Genomic DNA, 24330 nt, shown 5'->3' with positions numbered 1-24330 from the left:
CCTTGCTCAGCAATAGCTACCTTCTGTGGAGAGCTTCACACCCTATCTTGTTAAATCTTCACAAGAACCTGCCACGTAGGAGGCTTCTTCTCTGTTTCTTAGAGAGGTTAGTGAGTTCCAAGACAAGGAATGTTTTCCAAGATCTTCTGCACAGCTGGGAAGTGGCAGAACCAGGAGTGGCACCCAGACGTGCCTGACAAGCCTGGACTTTCCCAAAGCACTGCTCTGTCACTTCTCTTTTCCCACCAAGCCCAAGATGAAACCACAGAGTGTGGGGAAGGAGCACTGTGGGAAGAGTCAGGAAGCCCATGTATTAGTCTCAGTGAACTCTTTTGGAGCCTGAATGTTACCCATCCATATGCCCACTCACTCATCCATCCATCTACTCACTCAACCATCCATCCATCCATCCATCCATCCATCCATCCATCCATCCATCCATCTCTCTCTCCCTCCCTTTATCCATCCATCCCTCCATCTGTCCATCCCACTATGGTGCTGAGTTTGTCATCCATCCATCCACCCATCCATCCATCTCTTCACCCATCCATTCACCATCCATCTACCACAAATTTACCCATTCATCCATGCATCCATCCCTCCGTCTATACATCCCACTATGGTGCTGAGTTTGCCATTCATCTGTCTGTCCATCCATCCATCCATCCATCCATCCATCCATCCATCCATCCATCTCTTCACTCATCCACTCACCATCCACCTACCACCCATTCATCCATCCATCCCTGCTTCCCTCCCTCCATCCATTCGTACACCATTCCATTCCTCCATCCATCCATCTCACTATGGTGCTGGGGATGCCATTTATCTGTCTGTCCATCCATCCATCCATCCACCCATCCATCCATCCGTTTATTCACCCACCCACCATCCACCTACCACCACCCATTTACCTATTCATCCATCCATCCACCCATCCCCCTCTCCTTCCCTCTTTCCTGCCACCCATCCAACTCTGGTGCTGGGAATGCCATTCATCTGTCTGGCCATCCATCCATCCATCCATCCATCCACTCACCCACCCATCCACCATCTACCCGCCACCCATTTACCTATTCATCCATCCACTTATCCATGCATCCCACTATGGTGCTGGGGATGCCAACCACCTGTCCATTTTTCCATCCATCCACCCACCCACGCATCTACCCATCCTTCTCTCCATCTGTCCTTCCATCTCACTATGTTAGGTGCTGGGGATACTGGGAGGCAGAACAGCCCTCATGAAGCTCAACAGCTCACCTGGAGGGTTTACACCCACTCAAAGCTTCCCATGGGCTAGGCCACAAGCTCTTCTCAGCTCGATCTCACAATTGGCAGATTAACCGAGACCCACAGTTAACCAGAAACTGGAGACTCTCCCTGTAATGACCTTATGTTGTTTTTATTCCATTTAGCCTGGAATGGACAATGTGCTGGACTACGGCCTGGACCGAGTGACCAACCCGAATGAAGTCAAGGTAAACCAGGTATGTCTCTGCTGCATAGTTTGAGTAGGGCCTAGGTCGGATTCTGGGGCTGGGAAGGTGTCCACATGTCTATTCATGTCTGTTAGGGCAACGATATCTCCTCTTTGAGACTGTCAAAGAGAGGAGGACCGTGGGCTCTGTGGACTCAGGGTTAGGGGAGAAGTGGGACCATGGCAGGGTGCTAGGTGAGAAGAAATTACGATTGAAGACAGACAGAGGCTGTAGAGTGCAGGGAAGAGCTAATGGGATCTAGATGGCTGGTTTTCAAACTTTTCTGAGTCACTTCCCCCTTTGAAAATCGGATGAAAGTTATGAGCTCATTCCACTCAAAGATGCACAGACAGACATTCTGTACACAGTTTCAGCCAGTTCCTTGATCCTGAGGAGACTGTAGACCCCAGCCTCGAAACTCTTGAACCAGTTTTGGATTTAACCTTAATCCACATGACAGGACCTGGAATCTAACACTTTCTTTCATATCCCAGTGGAGTGGGATCTTTGTAAAGATTCTCCAAGCAGGTTTCATTAAAAAAAATACCTTTCCTCAAATAGGCCATCTTTTATGATGGATAGCCAATGTCCTATAAGTATTTATTTATTTATTGAAATACAGTTCATAAGCTGTTGAGCCCATGGCCCTATTGACATTTTGGGCCAGATAATTCTTTTTTTTCTTATTTATTTATTTATTTATTTATTTATTTATTTATTTATCTATCTATTTAATTCATTTATTATTTGAGACAGGGTCTCACTCTGTTGCCCGGGCTGCAGTGCAGTGGCATGCTCATAGGTCACTGCAGCCTTGACCTCTTGGGCTCAGGTGATCCTCCTGCCTTAGCCACCCAAGTAGCTAGGACCACAGGTACATGCCACCATGCTTGGCTAATTTTTGAAATTATCTGTAGAGACAGTGTCTTTCTATGTTGCCCAGGCTGGTCTTGAACTCCTGGGCTCAAGCAGTCCTCCTGCCTTGGCCTCCCAAAGCACTGAGATTACAGGTGTGAGCCACTGTGCCTGGCTCAGATAGATAATTCTTTGGTGAAGTTGTCCTGTGCATTTTAGAATGTTTAGCAGCATCCCCAGCTCTGCCCATGAGATGTCAGTACCTCCATTCCTCTCCCTGCCCACCTAAGCCCCAGTCCTAACAATCAAAAATGTCTCCAGACATTGCCCATTGTACCCTGGGGAGGAAGTCAACATTACTCTGGCTGAGAACCACTGATTCCAATGAACCAGCCTAGACCCATTTAAACAGATCTTAGGTGGTTTCATTGCTTTCTGTCAAACATTGTCTTTGGGTAGAAAGGGTCGTCATCTCTAGCCTAGGGTGCATCTATAGGGCTCTGCAGAGCCTTAAGGCATGAGTGGGGGCCTGTAGGGGTGTGCAGGGGAAGGAGGAGGGTGGAAGTGGGAGGGGAAAGAAAAAGGAGCCAGAAATGTTAGCAAGGCAGCTCTGGGACAGTGTTTGCTTTTGCTCCCTGGAGAGGGTCACTGGGGGAACCATTAGGTCTCTTGTCCACAAGCTGGAGAGACCCTTCCTTTGATACACACAGGGCACAGTCAGCCTTAACTCAGCTGTTCCCAGGGCAGCCTTTCCCGTGTTCCCCTTGTCAGAGAACAGATCACTGCTGAGGCCTTGTAGGCTTGGTTGCCATGGAAACAGAATCCTCGAGTAAAAGACTGAACCTGGGTGGAAGGTTTGCTTTTTTTTATGGCTAACTAGCAGCTCTGGAAACCTCTTTCCTGGGGAGGAGAGGGTGGAGGCAGAAAGCACATCACCCATTCTGAGATGGGGGGGTGGGAACAAAGGGTCACCCATCCGTGACCCAAGCCAGAATACTGCTCAGCTGTGTGTGTGTGTGTGTGTGTGTGTGTGTGTGTGTGTGTGTGTGTGTGTGTTGGGGGTGGTTAGGCAGGACCTTAACTTCATCCATTTGAGAGGGAAGCTAAGGAGCTGAGCTGCTCCATCCTGGGGGTGACTTCTGAGGAGGGTGACCAGATTACTCCCTTTACTGAGGAGGCATCTTTGTGCTCCTTGGCCTTCAGAGCCCACTTCCTGCGGATGTGGATGCTGGCAACACCCTCAGCCCAGAGCCCAGTGGGCAGGCTGGGTGTACGACAGAGGGTGCCTTTGCCATGGTGGGGTGTGATACGGGCTGTGTCTCTGCTGTTGTTTACCGTTATCTTCTCTGTCTCTCTCTCTCTCTCTTCCCAGCTATCTATCTATCTCCTGTCTGTGCACTCTGGCTGCTGTGGAATAAAGTATTAAGAAGAATAAAGAAGTGCAATTCTCATGCATGCAGAGCCCCTTCCAGCCCTCCCCTCAGCCAGCCCCAGCATGCTGTGGTTTATCTGTCTGCAACATTTTCCACTGTTTGCGAGTCCTCTGTGTTCCCGGGTTAATCTGCCCTGAGAGAAGAGGGTTGCCAAGAGCATGAAGCATCTCCATGAAGACCTGGGAGTGCAGAGGCTTCGGATTTTTGTCTCACTTCAGAGAACTCATGGTGCCTGAGCTGGTTTGAAGAGAGGTCATTTTGAGAAGGAATCAATCCTTCTTTCTTTTTTTCTTTTCTATTCTTTTTTTTTTGAGACGGAGTCCTGCTCTGTCACCCAGGCAGGAGTGCAGTGGCGTGATCTCGGCTCACTGCAACCTCCGCCTTCCGGGTTTAAGTAAGTCCTTGCCTCAGCCTCCAGAGTAGCCGCGATTACAGGTGTGTTCCACCACGCCCAGCTAATTTTTTCATATTTTTAGTAGAGACGGAGTTTCTCCATGTTGGCCAGGCTGGTCTCGAACTCCTGACCTCAGGTGATCCGTCCATCTTGGCCTCCCAAAGTGCTGGGATTACAGGCATGAACCACTGCGCCTGGCCATCAATCCTTCTTTTTAAACTTTTATTTTAGGTTCAGGGGTTACGTTTCAGGTAAACTGCATGTCACCGGAGTTTGGTATACAGATTATCTTGTCACTCAGGAAATAAGCATAGTACTCATAGGTAGTTTTTCCATCCTCTTCCTCCTCCCACCCTCCACGCTCAAGTAGGCCTGGGTGTCTGTTGTTCCCTTCTTTGTGTCCTTGTGTACTCAATGTTCAGCTCCCACTTGTAAGTGAGACCATGTGGTATTTGGTTTTCTGTTCCTGCATTAGTTCGCTTAGGACAATGGTCTCTAGCTCCATCCATGTTGCTACAAAGAACATGATCTCATTTTTTTTATGGCTGTGTAGTATTCCATGGTGTACATGTACCACATTTTCTTCATCCAGTCTACCAATGATGGGCATTTAGGTTGATCCCGTGTCTTTGCTATTGTGAATAGTGCTGCAGTGAACATAGGCATGCATGTGTCTTTATGACGGAATGATTTATATCCCTTTGGGTATATACCTAGTAATGCGATTGCTAGGTCAATGGTAATTCTATTTTAAGTTCTTTGAGAAATCACCACACTGCTTTCTACAACGGCTGAACTAATTTCATTCCCACCAGAAGCATATAAGCTTCCCTTTTCTCCTTGCCAGCATCTGTTATTTTTTGACTTTTTAATAATAGCCATTCTGACTAGTGTGAGATGGTATCTCATTGTGGTTTTGATTTGCATTTTGAGAATGAGTAAATTCTTGAGAAGATGTATCTGTTTTCCCCAAATAGAGGCAAGTAACCGTCAACCATAAGGACGAAAGTCATTAGGTTGGCAGGTGTCTCGGGCCCTGGGTGGCCCACTCCCACTGGCTAATGGCAGCTGGGAGGGACTGGCCAGGGTCCGGGACCACACTCTAGAAGTGAGTCCTCTTTTAGCTCCAATACCTTGAGGCATACGGAACCCCCAGCTCCTGCACCCCAGGAGGTGATGGGGGCAGGGGCCGCTCATGGCAGGATCACTGCCATCATTTAGGGATGAGGGCAGTGTCGGGTGCTGAAGAGACCCTCGACATTGGCCTGAGCCCCAGCTCTGCCACTTCCGGTCCATGTGATCTTGGGCAAGCTCTTTCTCGAGCCACAGTCTCAGTTTCCTTATCTCTAACAGGGGAAGCATGCTAGTTCCTTCATCAGAGGATTAAGCGGGATCACTTATGTGTAGTGTCTAGAATGCTAATCAACACGTAGAGACACCCCACACACAGCTGGTATTATTCTAAATGTTGTCATGCTATGAGAGAGAATTTATGGGACTTGTAGACCTCAGACTCCATGTTAGGGTGCTGTACCTAGCCAATTTCCTCTTCTGCCTTTTCACCTTCTCATACTTCTCCCCTGGTTGGAGGTGGAAGAAGGGGTTACATGCCAATTTCAACCTCTCTGCCTACTCCAATAAGCAGCTGCTCAGAACCTCAGTCTACACTGGCGAGTATACAGATCTTTTGGTAAAAGGCAGAAATATGGCCTCCCAGTATAAAATACTGTGCTCTGCAGAGGTGCTCAGCCTGGAGCCCTCACACACCATATGCTCCCGCCAGTAGGGGACAAACTGCTTTCTTCTTGTGGCTTCTGTGTGACCATGCCTAGCTGAGGGAAGGGAAGGGGCTGATGTTTGCTGACAGCTCCCTGCGTGCCAGGCATGGACCTGAGTGCGCCACTCTTTGTAATGGCTCAGCTAAGACTCACTACTGCGTTAGGAGGTAGATGGCCACGTTGACCTCCGTTTCATGGTTGAGAAAGCCGGCCGAGAGAGAGGGTGGCTCCCCCAAGGACACACAGCTGGGAAGTGGTGAAGCCAGGATCTGAACCTCAGCTGATGGCCGCCAGAGCCCACTCCACATCCTGCTTGATGTTTTCTAATGTCCTTATTGTGGCTTTTAGAAGTTTTTCTGCATTTCCTAAAGTCCATTAACAGAGACAATGTCAGTTTCCTTTTTCACATGAAGAAAACAAAATAGAGAGACATAGCCGTTTGCCCAAGGTGACCCAGCCAGGATTCAGTTACGTGTTTCCAGTTCTGTAGCTCATGTGCCTCCCTGATTCAACCGCTGCTCCCCTCTCCACCCCACAAGGCCTACGTCCTGAACCCAGGGCCGGCTTCATGGGCAGGGGGCTTGTACAGCCGCCCAAGACCCCACCCTCAGAAGGACCCTTGTTTGATTTAATGTTCTGTTACCATCTCAGAATTCCTTACACTTTTTTTCTGAACAGTGAACTGCATTTTTATTTTTCACTGAGCCTTGCAAATTGTAAGCAATTCTACCTCTACTTGATGAGGTCGTACCTGGCTGGACGGCTATTTACTTCACATGATCGCAATCTTAAATCCAAGATTCCTTAGACAGCTGCACCCCCTTAATTTTTTTTAAATCTATCTATCTATCTATCTATCTATCTATCTATCTATCTATCTATCTATCATCTACCTACCTATCTATTTTGAGACAGTCTTGCTCTGTTACCCAGGCATGAGTGCAGTGGCACAATCTCGGACCACTGCAACCTCCGCCTCCTGGGTTCAAAAGATTTTTATGCCTTAGCCTACTGAGTAGCTGCGATTACAGATGTGTGCCACCTGCACAGCTAATTTTTATATTTTTAGTAGAGACAAGGTTGTGTCTTTTTGGCCGGGCTGATCTCAAAATCCTGGCCTCGAGTGATCCGCCTGCCTTGGACTCTCAAAGTGCTAGGATTACAGATGTGAGCCACCACACCTGGCCTTTATTTATTCGTTTTGAGACCAGGTTATAAGACTAGCTAATTTTTGTATTTTTAGTAGAGACGGGGTTTCACCATGTTGCCCAGGCTGATCTTGAACTCCTGGGCTCAAGTGATCCACCTGCCTTGGCCTCCCAGGGTGCTGGGATTACAGGTATGAACCACTGCGCCCGGCTCCATCTCTTTTCTTGCCTGCTTTGCCTTAACCACTTGTGTTTCTGGATCTCCCGGTTTCTGACTTTAGATCCCCTCTCTGCTCTCAATGCCAGTGCTGCCCGATTCCTCATGGTTCTCCCCATCTCGGCTTTGGCTCCGTGGCTTGCTCGGCCCCCCACCTGAGTTTCTCTGCAGATACCTGCCTGGCTACCCCATCCCAAGTTCCTTGCTTATTTCTCCCCTGCACTCCTGCCGGTGGCCTGACCCCTTCTGCCCTGTGACAATTGTCTGCACCCTCCATCCGGGGTTCGCCAGTCAGCCGGCCCAGAGCTATGTAAACAACAAGTCTAGATGTGTCCCTATTTGGGCAACTCTGCAAGGGAAAAATAAGAAGTTGTTAGAATGCTAAGGATGCAGAGCATCCGGAGATTCCTTAAGCAGAGTCTTCCTCCTGTAGCAAAGTGTGTCGCTGAGATGAGGCATAAAGAAGTGGCTTCACTCCAGGAGGGCCGGCAGCTGAGAAAGGAGGGAAGTTGTGTGTGAACGCCAGGCTGGAAAAAAACTCTTATTTCTTATTTTATCATGAGGTGGTTTTCTTTGAATTGCTTAGAATTGTGCGTACTTTTTTTTGGTAACAACTTCACTTTAACATAATGTTTCTTATTGCCTTTGGCTAAGATATAATAATATTGATAGTAGGTTTGAAAGACTTAGCAAATAAAAATACAGGATTCCCAGTTATGTTTGAATTTCAGATAAGCAATGAATATCTTTTTTTGCATAAGTAGGTCCCAAATATTGCCCGTGAATCCTGCATTTTATCTTATGATGAGAGCTTAAATTGTGCCGCTCACGTGCTCAGTGGTGGTGTAGTAGCCCTAATGAATGGGCACTGTGTGTGGGTCTCTGCTATGTGCCAGGCACCTTATGTCTATTATCTCATTTAGTCCCTCTTTTTTCTATTCTCCTTTTACAAACGAGAAATTAGAGACTCTGAGATGCTGAGCAACTCATCCAAGGTCATAGCCAGGAAGTGGTAGGACTAGAATTTTAACCTTTGTCCGATCCCCAAAGCCCATATGCTTCTATTTCTTTTTTTCCTTCCTTCCTTCCTTTTTTCTCTCTTTCCTTCCCTCCTTCATTCCATCTCTCCCTCCCTCCTCTCTCTTTCTTTTCTTTTTTCTTTTCCTTTCCTTTCCTTTCCCTTTCTTTCTTTGTTTCTTTGTTTCTTTCTTTCTTTTCTTTCTTTCTTTCTCTTTCTTTCTTTCTCTTTCTTTCCCCTCTCTCTCCTTCCTTCCTTCCTTCTTTCCTTCCTTCTCACTGTCTCTCTCTCTCTCTTTCTTTTTTGAGACAAGGTCTTGTTCTGTCACCCAGGCTCCAGTGCAGTGATGCCATCGTAGCTCACTGCCACCTCAAACTCCTGGGCTCAAGCAATCCTCTGTCCTCAGCCTCCAGTAGTTGCTGGGACCACAGGCATGTACCACCATCCATACTCTTTCCTGAATCTCTTCTCCACCACTCCCTCCAAATCAAATTGTCTCTTCACCTTTTAAAAAGTTCAGGACTCTTTTCCCTCACTGTCCCCTCCCTGTACACACTCCTAGAAGAGCAGAGATCCCTGTATGTTAATCTAGAGGAAGCAGATCCCATGGATGGCTGCTTTTTCCAGGTTCATAATTTATTGTACAAATTGAATTATCACATGACAAGTCGACATGAGCTTCTCCAGGCATGAGAACTAAACGGCTGAGGCACAGACAGTTTGGAATCCATTATACTGCTTTCACAGATGGAGTTTTTTTAGATCTTGACTTGAAGTGAAAGATCATCAAAGCAATGCCTCCATATGTGGCCAGTACTCAACTCACTGTAACTGTGAGCGTCTAAGAGTTGAAATGCGTTTTAACGCCTGGAATTGGGCATCGGTTTCTGGATCTGCCATGATTTCAATCTAGCCAAAGCCACACATTCCACAGCCACTGTCCTTCAACGTACGCAACCTGGACAGCTATTTTTAAAGCTAGAAATACAAGCTAAATTCATGTGGACAATCCATGGTAGAGGTGGGAAAGTCTCACCTTCAACCAAATCCTATTAATGGAGAGCAGGCTGCAGTTCCATTCCCAGAAGGTAACTGGTAATTCTGGGAATCAGAAAACAAAATAGCAAACTACGGCACAGAGGCAGAGCCCTAGGGAGATAATAAAATCAAATGAAGTGAACAGGAGTATACAAATTGTAAACCCCGGAAGACTGAGATAATGGCCCTAGAAGCAAGTATATTAAGCCAAAGGGAGACCCCCTAGAGGCAGAATGGAAATGAGCATGGCAGAAAGTCTTGCAAATACAGCTCCCTGCAGGGCCCAGAGAACACCAGGCAGCCAGGATGCATCTGTGTGGGTCCACTCAGGAGCCCTGTGCCCCCACGTTCTGGCCGCAGAACAGTGGCCGACAGGCAGAAATCTTGATGCTGGGGTCTGGACACCTTGGAGGTGCTTATGACACTGGCGGCTGAGTGTGAGCCCAGCACGATTCTGGTCTTCACCATCATGAGTGTTAAGGACAGAGTGTTTCTGGTACTTGTATTTTGTCTTGCGTTACGGCTCTAGTTCACTTTTGGTTTACATTTTATTTATTTATTTCTTTATTTTGAGATGGAGTCTCGCTCTGTCGCCCAGGCTGGAGTGCAGTAGCGTGATCTCGGCTCACTGCAGCCTCCACTTCCTGGGTTCAAGCAATTCTGCTGGGTCAGTCCCGCCTCCACCCCACCCCCCGCCAAGTAACTGGGATTACAGGTGTGCGTCACCATGCCCGGCTAATTTTTGTATTTTCGGTGGAGATGGGGGTCTCACCATGTTGGCCAGGCTGACCTTAGATGATCAGCCTGCCTCAGCTTCCCAAAGAGCTGGGGTTACAGGCGTGAGCCACCGTACCCGGCCTTGTTTACATTTAAATTAAGTGACTGGACAGAGTCATTCCATCCTGTAGCACTCTCAGCTTCAGGGCAAGGAAGGAATGGGAAGAGAGCAGGCTAGGAGGAGAAAGTGAACAGGATCAGCGATTTTGCGTTTTTCAACAATCGCTCTTCAGCTTTGCAAAGGGAAGAGCTGAATTTGAATCCTGGCCCATCCAATTACTCACCAGGAGGTGTTGAGAAGTTTACCCACAACCTCTCAGAAGCTTTGTTTCCTCAGCTAAAAATTAGTATAATAAAATCTCCTTACCTTAAGCTTTGTAAAGGCTCAAAGAAGTGTAAATTGCTTTGCAGTAGTTGCTAGGCAGTTATCATTATGTAAAAGTACAGCTCCCCCTTTGAGCAGAGGGCATAAACCAGTAGATGCTATTCTGAATAACCCACTCCAGCAAGGCTCCAACAGAAGGAAGTAATTATAAAGTATCAGCTTTGAATGTAAGTCCACTCTGGCCCCAGGGTCCTTTTCTACCTGAAATGTGCATCTTCTAAAACAGTGCCTTAGGTTGGAGGAGAACGGGATCGAATAAGTATGACTGCCAATGCATTTGGATCATTTGGGGAGTGCTTTCAATTTTTTAGTGGAAAGAAATGCTATTAAGCTTAGAAAATGTCCCCATTCTTCTAGGCCCCCAAGCATGCTGAAGTCATCATTTATTACATATTTGCTGAGCATCTACTCTGCATCGGACATTGTGCTAGGGAAGATAGACCTGGTCCCCTGCCCTTAATGGTGCCTTCATGTTGATTCATACATTAAACAAAGAGTCACACAAATAAGGATAAAATTCAAATGGCGATCAATGCCATGAAGGAGGAAGTCAGGATGTATAAGAACCTAAAACAGAGAACTACGTGAGCCTTACCTTTCTGAGATAACTCTTCCTAATCCCCTATGCAGGAAAAAGATTTCTTGTGAAAAGCAATGATAGAAGAGCAATCCGGGGAAGCAAAATGAAACCCAGCCTGAGTTAGAAAGGAGAGACCAGTATATGACATTCTAGACTGGACTCTCCTTTACTCCTTTTCAATGGGCTGATGGGCCAGTGTTTATTTTGCTGACTGCCTCAAAGGAAGTAGTGTCCTCCTCAGACTTAACCACTCTTTTCCAAGTGAAGACTTGGGTGGGTTAAGCAGCATGGATATTAGCAAGGCAGGAATTAAGAGGGTCTGCGTGAGGCCGGGTGCGGTGGCTCACGCCTGTAATCCCAGCAATTTCGGAGGCCAAGGAGGGCGGATCGCGAGGTCAAGAGATCGAAGTGATCCTGGCCAACATGGTAAAACCCCGTCTCTACTAAAAATACAAAAATTAGCTGGGCGTGGTGGTGTGTGCCTGTAGTCCCAGCTACTTGGGAGACTGAGGCAGGAGAATCACTTGAACCCTGGAGGAGGAGGTTGCCGTAAACTGAGATCGCACCATGCACTGCAGCCTGGCAACAGAGAGAGACTCCGTCTCAACAACAACAGCAATAACAACAACAACAGCAACAAAAAGAGGCTCCTCTTGAAGTATAAGAGTCAGTACCAACCAGCCCCTGGACACAACCAAACCTAGAAGAACTGAGGCTGGGATCACCACCTTGCCCAGTCTCCAAGAGTTACATGGAGCAGAAAAGTGGTGCAGAGGAAGCACGGCCCACTGCAATTGCAGATCTATGTATTTTAGCCAGAGATAGATCTGAATGGTTTCCAGGAGCTTCTAAGAGCCTGAACATGAAGCCCCTCTTGGAACTGTCCTTTCTTTCTCTGCCTTAACTCAAAAAGTTGAGAGGGGACACCCTGAAGCTTATCCCCAGTATGACCCTGCTCCAACAGCTTCAGCAAGGGGATGGGGCCTGATTCCACAGGGCAGCTCAACTTGGGGACTCAGCTTGCAGTGCATGCTGGCCTCAAGCCTTTCCATTATGTGCTTTATTTTTGGTAACATTGGTTTATTTTTCAACTTATATTATTGGTCAAATTGTTATGACTACTTGGGGAATGCATCTCACCATTGCTTCAGAGCTCTCCCCTGTAACAAAAGAAACCAACACCCAAGCTCTGTGCTAGTTTTTCTATCTCTTCTCTCTCTCTCTCTCTCTCTTTTTTCTTTTTTGAGACAAGGTCTTGCTCTGTTACCCAGGCTAGAATGCAGTGGCATGATCATAGCTTACTGCAGTCTCAATCTCCCGGGATCAGGCAACCCTCTCGCCTCAGCCTCCCAAGTAGCTGGGACTACAGGTGCATGCTACCATGCCTGGCTAATTTTTTTTGTACTTTTAGTAAAGATGGGGTTTTGTCGGGCTAGCCTCAAACTCCTGGGCTCAAGCGATCCTCCCTCCTCGGCCTCCCAAAGTGCTGGGATTACAGGCTTGAGCCACTGCACCTGGCCTTCCCCATTTTTCTCTTAATCCATATCTCAGACAGGAATCTGTATCTCTCACTCTACAGATCATTCTGTAGGCACTATGCTAAATTGACACCAGTTCCAAATTTAGTCCTTAATTCATCTTGGCCTTTAGGCGAGCAAAGTTACAGTGGTAAGTTATGCTCCTTCGCTTACAAAATCTCTTACTTGGTATTTATTCCCCAGGGGTTACATAGAATAGAGTGGAGGCAGTAGACATGGAGAAATCCTATCTTTTAAGAAAGAAAAAAATGGGCATTTTTCTCATGGGGAAGGATTTTTATTTTTCAAATGGGTGTTTGAACTGTAATGATTTCATGACATCTGCCTAACGGTTTTGTTTCTTTGTCTTACAGAAACAAACAGTCATTGCTGTCAAAAAAGAGGTAATTAGTCTTACACTTCCAGTGAAGAATGGTTTTAAATCTTCTAACAGGTTATATGTACTTTGTTTTACCCTCTGCGCTTGGTAATGAAATGAAAACCACGTGCAATGTTCAAACAATTATTTCCAAATTCACGGACAGCACAGAGTGACGAAGCATGTTTTGTAAGCTCTGGCTGGGGCTGAGGCTGACACTCAGGGTCTGAAAAACCCCTCGAAGGCACAGAGCTGGGGGGTGGCCAGAGAGGACTGTGGAACCAATGCTGCAGGCTGCAGAGACTCTACATCCCCAACGTGGCCCCTGCGCCTATCATTACAGGGCCAGAATCTACCCCAGGTGGCAACTGCCTATTTTGGCAAATCTTATGTCTGGGGCCCAAGACAGAGTCCTGGGAACCATGGGGCATTGAGCTGGGATGTACAGTTAGCTATCTGAACGTGGAGGAAGGTGGTTGAGGAGGGGATAACTTGCTTTGGCCAATGCTGCAGAATCAGGAAGTTTAAGGATGTCACCTGTGGTGGGGACCGCTCTCTGCTTCCGTCTGCCAGAGACATGTGAGGGAAAAGCCAAGCGTTTGTCCCCGTGTCTCAGTTGAATGCTCCTTAGAACTTTTTTTTTTTCCTGCTGATGCTTTTTCCCAGACTAATACATAATGGCTGAAGGAGGCCACTGATTTGAAGTCTGTGGTCATCTGTCCACTGTGGGCCTGACCCACTGGTACTGAGGGGGCTGACTCTGGGCGTGGAACGGGGTGCGGCTCTGGGTAAATGGCTTCTGGGTTTGGAGGCTGTGTGTAGTGACACTGAAGCGTGGGAGGGGGTTGAATACCTTCTAACAACTGTGTCTCTTCCAGATCATGTATTACCAACAGGCCTTGATGAGGTCCACAGTGAAGTCTTCTGTGTCCCTGGGAGGGTATGTCCCTGATTTGTTGATCTTGCTAAAGTCTGATGAACAGGTAGACAAGAGGAGAACTTCTGCAAACTGGACAAGTCCTGGGCTGACAGACTGAAGATTCAGCAGAACTGTGAGGGACAAAACCAGTCTCTTGGGGGCTTAGTTCCTAGTTCATCTCTCAGAATAAGCCTCTGGGTCTCATCTTGGGTTATGCAAAATCGAGCGTAGGTGAGGTTCTAGAAAAGACTGTTATGTTTCTTGGAATCCACTAATGTGTGGATGGGGAAGTTGGAAAGAGTTGGAAGTGTGTGGACTGAAGACCCTGTGAGGATCCAAGACAGCCTGGGTTCCTATCGTTACCCGTTCTAATTCATTAGGAGTGTGTGAGTCATGTTTACTGGATCCATGTGCTACTAAATGTCCGTTGTTCATCTTTGATTTAAAATCCCATTAAGATAAATTGGACATTTATGTTTGATTTATTGAACTTTCTGGCTACCTTGACCCAGCCCCCCATAGGACACCATCTAGGAGACAAGAAAGAGCTGAGTGCCGCCTCCCACGTGCAAGCAGTTATTCTTTTAAAATGCGGAATTTATCTTAGGACTGCATTGCTAACTCTGGGATTTTCCTGCACACGTGAAAATAAACTTGGCTTATTCCTGGGAGGCACGATGTGACTAATCATGTATTCTGACTGTGTAAGACTCAAGTCACGGTACTAATCGGGACTGAAGATGCTGTTTTGTTTAGTGCCTTCCTTCAATATGTTTAAGGGTTGGGCTCTTGTAAAAATGTTTTACATCTTCCTATGTCCCCAGTTTGCAAAAATGCCACCTGCCTGAGAAAATATGCCCTGACCCCACACACATTTCAGTGACTCTGCTGCTGCTAAGCCCTGATCCCAGCTGAGGAGGGCACCTGTGTACTCAGGGGCATTCACTTTGGGTTATAATAATCATCATTGTTCTATGATAAACTCAAAACCATTTCCTTCCATGTTCCATAAACCCAGTTTCATGAAACCAAACAGAAAGAAAATGGAAGGAGACCCAAGGATATTTCTTAGACCCAGTTTCCAATTTTTATTTGTCTCAGGACCTCATTACCGTAATTTTGACATCATTAGTGTTTTGACCTGTGAACCAGTTTTTTTGTTGTTGTTTTTGTTTTTTTCCTCCATCTTCTCCACTGGTAAATGTCTGGGCCCGTCGAGGTGGCTTATGCCTGTAATCCCAGTACTTTGGGAGGCTGAGGTAGGCAGATCACCTGAGGTGAGGATTTCAGGGCTGAGGTCGGGGTGGATCACCTGAGGTCAGGAGTTCAAGACCAGCCTGGTCAAAATGGAGCCCCGTCTCTACTAAAAATACAAAAATTAGCCAGGAATGGTGGTGTGCACCTGTAGTCCCAGCTACTTGGGAGGCTGAGGCACAAGAATTGCTTGAACCCAGGAGGAGGAAGCTTCAGTGAGCTGAGATAGCGCCACTGCACTCCAGCCTGGGAGACAGAGCAAGACTTTGTCTCAAAAAGAAAAAAAAAAAAAAAGGTCTGATTGTCGACTAAGAGAGTCTCGGGAGAGAATAAGCCAGGGGGCTTGAGTTCTGAATAGAATTGCAAACCCAGTGCTTGTCTCTAAGGTACCAGTGGTTTATCTCTAAGGCATGGATCCTGTTCTGTCCAAATCTCATGGCTGAGGGAAGACTTCAGGGCAGGTGCATTTCACATTCACTGTGGACACAATTCCCCACCTACGGGGAGGAGGCACAGCAGGTTTTCAATACCCAGACAGCAGAAAATGCATTGACTCAGAGGGTCTGACTCAACTCAAGGGAATTAGCTTTTTTTAGAAAAGTTTTTTAAATTGACACATAATTGTACATGTTTAGGGGGTACATAGTGATGTTTCAATATATACAATGTATATTGATAGGATCAGGGTAATTAGCATATCCATCATCTCAAACATTTATCATTTGTTTGTGTTGGGAGCATTCAATATCTTCTTTTCTGGCTATTTGAAAGTATATGAAGTGAAACAGAGGTTACTACAGACTGGGAAGGGAAGGGGGAAGGGGAGATAGGGAAGTATTTGTTAAAGGATAAAAAATTAGGCCGGGAGCGGTGGCTCATGCCTATAATCCCAGCACTTTGGGAAGTTTGAGGCAGGATTGCTTGAGTCTAGGAGTTGAAGACCAGCCTGGGCAACATATTGAGACCACATCTCTACAAAGAATAAAAAAAATTAGCCAGGTGGTGGCACATGCCTGTGGTCCCATCTCATCATGACACTGAGGTGGGAGGATGGCTTGAGCTGGGGAGGTCAAGGCTGCAGTGAGCCATGATTGCATCACTGCACTCCAGCCTTAGTGACAGAGCAAGACGCTGTCTCAAAAAAAAGTTACAAAATTACAGCTAGATAGTGTTCTGTAGCACTGAAGGATGACTGTAGTTAATAATACAGTATGTATTTCCATAATAGCTAGAAGAGAAGGAATTAGCTCTTCCTCCAAATAGTGTGTTTGGGCCAATTAAGCCCAAGGTTTAAATAACGGGCCTGTTTCCAAACCCAGGCATTATCCTGACAAAGGGTAGAACCCAACATGGCAAGAGTCTTGGAGTCTGTGGCAACTTTGGGCTTCTCAGATGGGTGCAGAGACACAAGTTTGAACACTCCAAGTTGGTTTTGAATCTAAAAACCTATTGATAAAATATAAACAGGCCATATTTTAATGAAATAGATACAGAAAGGCCGGGCATGGTGGCTCACGCCTGTAATCCCAGCACTTCGGGAGACTGAGGTGGATCGCTTGAGCCCAGGAGTTTGAGACCAGCCTGGGCAACTTGGCGAAACCCTATCTCTACCAAAAATACAAAAAAAAAAAAAAAAAAAAATTAGCCTGGCCTGGTGGTGCACGTCTGTGATCCCAGCTACTCAGGAGGCTGAGGTGGGAGGATTGCTTGAGCCTGGGAGGTGGAGGCTGCAGTGAGCCAAGATTCTGCCACTGCACTCCAGCTTGGCTGTCTCAAAAAAAAAAAAAAAAAAGAAAGAAAGAAATAGGTACAGAGGAATGACAGAGGGACTGGATGGAAGACAATGTTTCATTTCACAAGTAGAATTGGGACTGATTTTGTCAAATACCTGCCAATCCCAAGGGTTATTTGATTTGAGGAAGTTTCTAGGAAAACAGTAATAAGTATGTCACCAAATCGATACAGGAAAAGAGGACAGCCTGGTCAGTTGACCTGTGTATTGATGTCATATCTTGGGTGTCGAGCTTCTAGGAAATCATTTTCTGTTTCCTTTTCAGGATTGTGAAATACAGTGAGCAGTTCTCATCCAACGATGCCATCATGTCAGGCTGCCTCCCCAGCAACCCCTGGATCACCGATGACACCCAATTCTGGGACTTAAATGCCAAATTGTATGTATTTTATATATTGGTGTTTTTTAAAAAACCGTTTTTGAGTTACAATTCACATGCCATAAAATTCACCCCTTCAAAGCATACAGTTCAATGGTTTTTATTACATTCATAGAGCTACAATCAATTTTAAAACATGTTCATTACACAAAAAAGAAACCCTGGATGCCCTCCAGCCTTAGGCAACTATGAATCTACTTTCTGTCTTTACGGATTTGTCTGTCTGGACATTTCCTATCAATGGCATCACTTGGAATCCGAGGAATGACAGAGGGACTGGCTGGCAGACAATGTTTCATTTCACAAGTAGAAGAGGAACTGATTTTGTCAAATACTTGCCAATCCCAAGGGCTACTCGATTCGAGCAAGTTTCTAAGAAGACAGTAATAAGTATGTCACTAAATCGATACAGGAAAAGAGGACAGGCTGGTCAGTTGACCTGCGTATTGATTTCATCTCTTGGGTATTGCGCTTCTAGGAAATCTAGGAAAGACTATGGGGTCTTTTGCGACGAGCTTTTTTCACTTAGCATCATGTTTTCAAGGTTTATGAATCTTGTAGCATGGATCAGAACTTCATTCCCACTGATGGTTGAATCATCTTCATGGTATGGATGCACTAGAGTTTGTTTATCCATTCATCTGCTGATGGACATTTGGGTGGTTTCTGCCTTTTAGCTACTATGAAGAATGCGGCTATGAACATTCGTGGGCAGGTTTTTGTGTGGGCATGTTTTCATTTCTCTCAGGTGGATATCCAGGAGTGGAATTGCTGAGTCAAATGGTGACTCTACGTTTAACAACAGATTGGTTTTGAAAATTAAAAAATCATATGTATGGCTTTGCATGTTTGATATCTAATTAGCGTAAACTTAAGTTCTGGGCGGACAGGGCCCTAAACCTGCCCTTTCCCTTGCCCTTTGGCTTTTTTTTTGTCAGTTTTGAATAGTCATTGCTCACTGGACCTGCACGCTTGTGTTATTTGGAAGAGGGGGCAGAGGCAGAAACACAGGAGAGTTCCAGCACACAGAGGGAGGAAGAAGAGAAGGGTGTAATGGTCAAATTAGAGGGAGAGAGAGGAGGACAGGGGAGAAGGGACAGGCCTGAGTGTGTGAGGGAGGTGGGGTGATGGGAAAGGAAGGAGTGCCAGGTATAGGTCACAGCTTGGGTCTACACTGCTGAGGCCATGAGGAACACACAGGTGACACTGACCCAGCTGGGTAAGCAGGCCTGGCCTGGGAGGGCCCTGATTCTCATCTCAAGCAACACTGGTACCTATTCCATGTGGCCCGCTCTGGGCAGCCAACAGGTTAAGGAGGCCACTCCTCTGGAGTTGGGGGTCGCCTGTCTACTAAGGTCAACTGCAGAGCCCAAGACTCTAGAACTACCTTCTGGGGAGGCTTCCCTTATCCTCTTTGGGCTCTGGCTGTTGGGGTGCTTCTCTGCAGCCCTTGTCTGCCTCCCAGGGTACTGAATGAGGGAGGCGACCTGTGTCTGCCTGTGGACAAGCATGTGCGGACGCTGGCTCTCCATGGAGGAGAAGGCAGGGAACCTGGCCAGGAAGAGGGTTGTCCTAGGAGGGCTTGGGGAGGAGAGATGGATGGCCGCTGAATTTTAAATAAAGTGGGGAGCATGGTATTGAAGACAGGTAGAGGTTGCTGGCAAGAAGAAAAGGGTGTGTTCTGTGCAAGAACCGTTGATCAGAGGGCACTGGGTGGGTGACAACTGGAACTCCCCATTCAAGTGGGAAGCCCTATTCTTTTTTGTGGATCCTATATGTTTATTGAACCAAATATATATATATACACATGTATGTATTTGCATATATGTGTATATATATATTTTTATTGGTGCACCTATCAACTGAGCAGCGTACACTGAACCCAGTTTGTAGTCTTTTATCCCTCATTCCCTTTTCACCCCTTTCCCCTGAGTCCCCAAAGTCCATCGTGTCATTCGTAAGCCTTTGCATCCTCATAGCTTAGCTCACATGAAAGCGGGAAGTCTTGTTCTTAATGGTTTAGATTTTAGAACAGTATTACAATTACTGGGGAAGCTTAACAAAAACATCAATGTTCAGGCCTTATCCTCCCAAACCTCTTATTTAGTTGGCCTGGGTTGCTGTCTCACCCCATCAGCGTTTTTTGAAAGCTCTGCTGATTTTCACAAACAGCCAGGATTCTTAGGCTGGTTTACAGCATTGCTTCCCAGTGTGGGCCCTGGACAAGTGGCATCCGCAGCACCAGGGAACCTGTCAGACATGCGTATTCTTGGGCCCCACCCACTCCTACTGAATCAGAAACTCTGAGGTTGGGACCCAGCAATCTGTTTCAATGCATCTTCCAGGTGATTCTGATGCATGTGGAAGTTTGCAAACCACTGCCGTCATCACAACTCAGCTTCTTACTAATTATGTGAGACTTGGCAAGTATTTAATCTCTTTGAGCCTCAGTTTTCTTGACAATAAGATGGGATAGTAATACTCAATTCATAGTGTTCTTTTAAGGATTCGATGGTATGTGTGTAACGCACAGTACCTCACATAGGACAATGCTTTGTGAATGGCAGTTGTTAATGTTATCAGTTTTCTTATTGTTTTTACACTTGTTCTTATGGAAAGTGTAAAACTTGCTTGGCATGCTTTATCTTGGATCCCATAGACATGAATTGTGCCTGGTTCTGGTCCTAGCTGCTACATCAGTGGGAAAAATGGTGTGAGGGACTTGAAACCTTAGTTTCAAAGGTCTGTGTTAGGTTTAGGAGAATTCCATAAGGGATAGGAGAGAAAACTGAGTCTTTTTCTGATTCTCTGGAATGTTAGATCTCTGCTAGCTGGGCTCGAATGTCCTACCTGGGATCAGGGAAATCTTTCCAAACAAGGAGGTGCAGTGGGACCTGCATCTTAGAGGAAGCCCTGAAAGGTAGTGCAGAGATGGCAAATGGGTCTACTCCGAGGCACACGGCCTGAGGCAGGTACAGGAGGAGACACCGGCTCCCACCAGAAGCCAGGGTGTGCCATGGTGGGGGGGCAGCTGTCATGGGTGATAGGCACCCAGCAGGTGGCAGTGATTGTAGCACCCATCACCAATGCTGCTCCAGAATTCTCTCCTAGTCCAGGTGGCAGCCTGACCCTCTGCTGGCCAGGCTCCAGGCTGTTACCACGCCTTGGAGGAGGCATTTGAATTCGTTTGTCCTTAAGGTTAAGTGAGCAGGACCTGAGTGTGGGCTTCCCACGGTGGGCATCCTCCTCACCTCTGGGATGGTCATGTCTTTGATGTGAGCCCCAAGGGAATTGTCTGTGGCTGCATCTTCCTAGCAAGTGATTACTTGGCTTGTGTGTTATGCAGGGATTGGGAGGAGGAGGATTGAATTGAGCCCTGGGCCATGAGACTAAAGGCCCTCACCCCAACCCAGGCCACCACCTGTCACAAACGCTACCTGTCTGGTGCATTTACAAATCATCCTTGCAGGGTGGAAATCCCAACCAAGATGCGAGTGGAACGATGGGCCTTCAACTTCAGCGAATTGATCCGAGACCCCAAAGGTCGACAGAGCTTCCAGTACTTCCTCAAGAAAGAATTCAGTGGTGGGTCTTTGTTTAAAAAAAAAAATTAAAATAACTTACTTTTAGAAAGAGTCCTTTAATGTCTAGCCTAGGGTTTGGGGAATTTCTCAGCAGATGTTTTCAGAGCTTTGCTTATGCCCTTAAACAGTCGCTTCCTTTCACAGCTTTAAGAATGGGACCTGAGCCCAACACTCGTTCTTTCCATAGACTCAAAGAGGCCCCACCGTCTGGGGGAAAATTGCACCTGCTCACAGAATCCACATCAGGATCCCTCACATTTCTGAGGGCTCCATCCATCCTGGATGCCCCCACTGTCACCCGAGGAGCGCCCGCTCCTTCCAGTCAGCCTCTAAATATAATAAACCTGGAGGAAGGGAAGGGAGACAGGCAGGCTTTCCCTTTCTTTCTCATTTTGTCTCCCAGCCTGATTTTCTTTTTTCTTTTTCTTTCTTTCTTTCTTTTTTTTTTTTTCTGGAGACAGAGTCTTGCTGTGTCGCCCAGCCTGGAGTGCAGTGGGATGATCTCAGCTCACTGCAACCTCCGCCTCCCTGGTTCAAGTGATTCCCCTGCCTCAGCCTCCCAAGTAGCTGGCGTTACAGGTGCCTGCCACCACACCTGGCTATTGTTTTGTATTTTGAGTAGAGATGGGGTTTCACCATATTGGCCACGCTGGTCTGAAACTCCTGACCTCAGGTGATCCGCCCTCCCCAGCCTCCCAAAGTGCTAGGATTACAGGCGTGAGCCGCTGCGCCTGGCTTCCTGATTTTCTTTAGCTCAGTGGTTCTACACATTCAGTCTGCCTGGGGATATTTTAAAACATGTTTTCCTGGATCTCATCCCTAAAGTTGCTTTTAAATTGGTGGGGGTTGGAATCCTTGAAGTTTTGGAAACTCCCCAGATGATTCCAATGTGTGGTGATTGACAGCCATCACCTTAGCTCCTGGCCTGATTTCTTCAGGGCCTTAGGAGGGTGTGGATTTTAGTGGAATGGGCAGGGCCACATTTTATGTCCCATCTCTGAATGTCACCTCATGAGGGGAACTGTGACTTTTTTTTTTTTGATATGGAGTCTCGCTCTGTTGCCCAGGCTGAAGTGCAGTGGCATGATCTCAGCTCACTGCAACCGTCGCCTCCGAGGTTCAAGTGATTCTCCTGCCTCAGCCTCCCAAGTAGCTGGGACTATAGGCACGTGCCACCACACCTGGCTAATTTTTGTATTTTTAGTAGAGACAGGGTTTTGCCATGTTGGCCAGGCTGGTCTCGAACTCCTGACCTCTAGTGATCCACCTGCCTCTGCCTCCCAAAGTGTTGGGATTACAGGCATGAGCCACTGCACCAGGACTGTGGCTTTTTAAATATACTGCACTTCCCGGAGAAGCATCCACAAAAAAAACACGAGGCCAGATCAGAACCAGGCTGTGCATTCACCACCTTCATTGAAATATTTACCTTTACGGGATTCTTTTACTTCCTTGCTCAGTACCCAGCCCTGGGGGCATCACGCCTGAGCCTTGACACTCAGCTGCTTACTACCCAGGATCCACTTGTCTGTGGCACTGCTCCAGAAACGAATCCTACTGGACATGCCTTTAGCCTGGCTGACTGCCGGATACAGAACATAACATGATAATATGGATTGTTGATAATCATCTCCCTAATCAAGTCTAATTGCCGCTCTAGAACAAAACCCAGAAAAGATGGATGGACTGGCGAATAAGTGGTTATAGTGCCATCTAGTGGCAAAGTGACAACATATGCCCTGAATTTATTATCTCCCCCCCACTCATTCCTTAGTGAGAATCCAGCAAAAAGATTTCTCTGCATTATTTAAACCGTATTATTAGCAATCTCCTCATGAGATTCCTGAGGCTTTAGGTATGAACAGGGCAGATAAATCATCAATTTGCTCATTTACTTTTTAAAAAGATTTTTAAATTCAAATATTATTTGCATATGATGAAATTAACGTTTTAAAAGTGTACAATTCAGGGGTTTTAGTGTATTCACTAAATTGTGCAACCATCATCACTAATTCTAGAACATTTTTGCCACATTAAAAAGAAACTCTTTACCCATTAGAATCATCTTCTATTCCTGCTTCTCCTGCACCCCAGCCCTAGGCAACCACAAATCTACTTTCTACCCCTACGAATTCACCTCTTCAAGACATTTCATATAAACGAAATCATGCAATATGTGACCTTTTGTCTTCTTTCACTTAGCATAATGTTTTCAAGGCTTGTCTGTGTTTCAGCATATAACAGCGCTTCTGTTCCTTTTTTTTTTTTTTTTTTTTTTTGACAAAGTCTCACTCTGTCGCCCAGGCTGGAGCGCAGTGGCGTGATCTCATCTCACTGCAACCTCTGCCTCCCGGGTTCAAGTGATTCTCCTGCCTCAGCCTCCCAAGTAGCTGGGATTGCAGGTGCCTGCCACCATGCCCAGCTAATTTTTGTATTTTTAGTAGAGACGGGGTTTCATCATGTTGGCCAGGCTGGTCTCAAACTCCTGACCTCAGGTGATCCACCCACCTTGGCCTCCCAAAGTGCTGGGATTACAGGCGTGAGCCACTGCGCCTGGCCACTTGGTTCCTTTTTAATGACTGCATAATATTTCCTTCATTCCTTTTTAATGACTCCATAATATTTCCTTGTTTGTATGTACCACATTTTGCTTATCCATTTGTAAGTTAATGAACATTTGGGTTGCTTTGACTTTTTAGCTATTATGAATAATGCTGCTATGAACTTTTGTGTACACATTTTTGTGTGCTCCTTTAATATTTTTGGTGGGAAAACGTATGTAACATAAATTTTACCATTTTAACCATTTGCTTTTGAGACGGAGTCTTGCTCTGTTGCCCAGCCTGGAGTGCAATGGTACCATCTCGGCTCACTGCAACCTCCCCCTCCCTGGTTCAAGCAATTCTCCTGCCTCAGCCTCCTGAGTAGCTGGGATTAGAGGCACCTGCCACCACAGCCGGCTAATTTTTGTATTTTTAGTAGAGACAGGGTTTCTCCATGTTGGCCAGGCTGGTCTCGAACTCCTGACCTTGTGATCCACCCCCCTCACCCTCCCAAAGTGCTGGGATTACAGGCGTGAGCCACCCATGCCCAGCCAAAATCCCCTTCCTTTTTAAGGCCAAATGATATTCCCTTGTAGTCTGCACCATATTTTGTTCATCCATTCTTTTATCGATGGACATCTGAGTGCTTTCCACTTACTGGCTATCATGAATAATTGCTTATTTAATTTTACTAAGCAATCAACTGTCTTTTGCTATGGGCAAGATGGTTTACATGGCACTTTTGTCAGATCAGTTACATTTTAGTTAAGAGCATCACTGGTCTGTGATCTCAGTCCAAAGAACGCCCTAAAGTTCATGCTGAAAAGGAAGGACCTCTATAGAGCTATGGGGCAAATGC

The 24330-nt window shown here is 46.4% G+C and overlaps 1 protein-coding gene across 2 annotated transcripts in view; it reads left to right on the top strand.

Annotated features, from left to right (window-relative positions):
* RGS9 (regulator of G protein signaling 9) overlaps positions 1-24330 on the top strand; it is a 92387-nt gene that overhangs the window by 41049 nt on the left and 27008 nt on the right. The window contains exons 9-13 of one of the 2 annotated variants that reach the window (XM_004041111.5): positions 1419-1481; positions 12996-13025; positions 13879-13940; positions 17231-17344; positions 20814-20929. In XM_004041111.5, the coding sequence (XP_004041159.4) occupies positions 1419-1481; positions 12996-13025; positions 13879-13940; positions 17231-17344; positions 20814-20929 (385 nt within the window). Of the gene's footprint in view, positions 1-1418; positions 1491-12995; positions 13026-13878; positions 13941-17230; positions 17345-20813; positions 20930-24330 lie in introns of both variants that reach the window. The other variant, XM_004041110.5, reaches the window with a different exon arrangement.

This window comes from Gorilla gorilla, chromosome 4, assembly GCF_029281585.2.
Source record: "Gorilla gorilla gorilla isolate KB3781 chromosome 4, NHGRI_mGorGor1-v2.1_pri, whole genome shotgun sequence".
NCBI classification, from domain to species: Eukaryota; Metazoa; Chordata; class Mammalia; order Primates; family Hominidae; genus Gorilla; species Gorilla gorilla.
The sequence above is the reverse complement of the archived record's forward strand: the minus strand, read 5'-3'. Positions and strand labels throughout refer to the sequence as shown.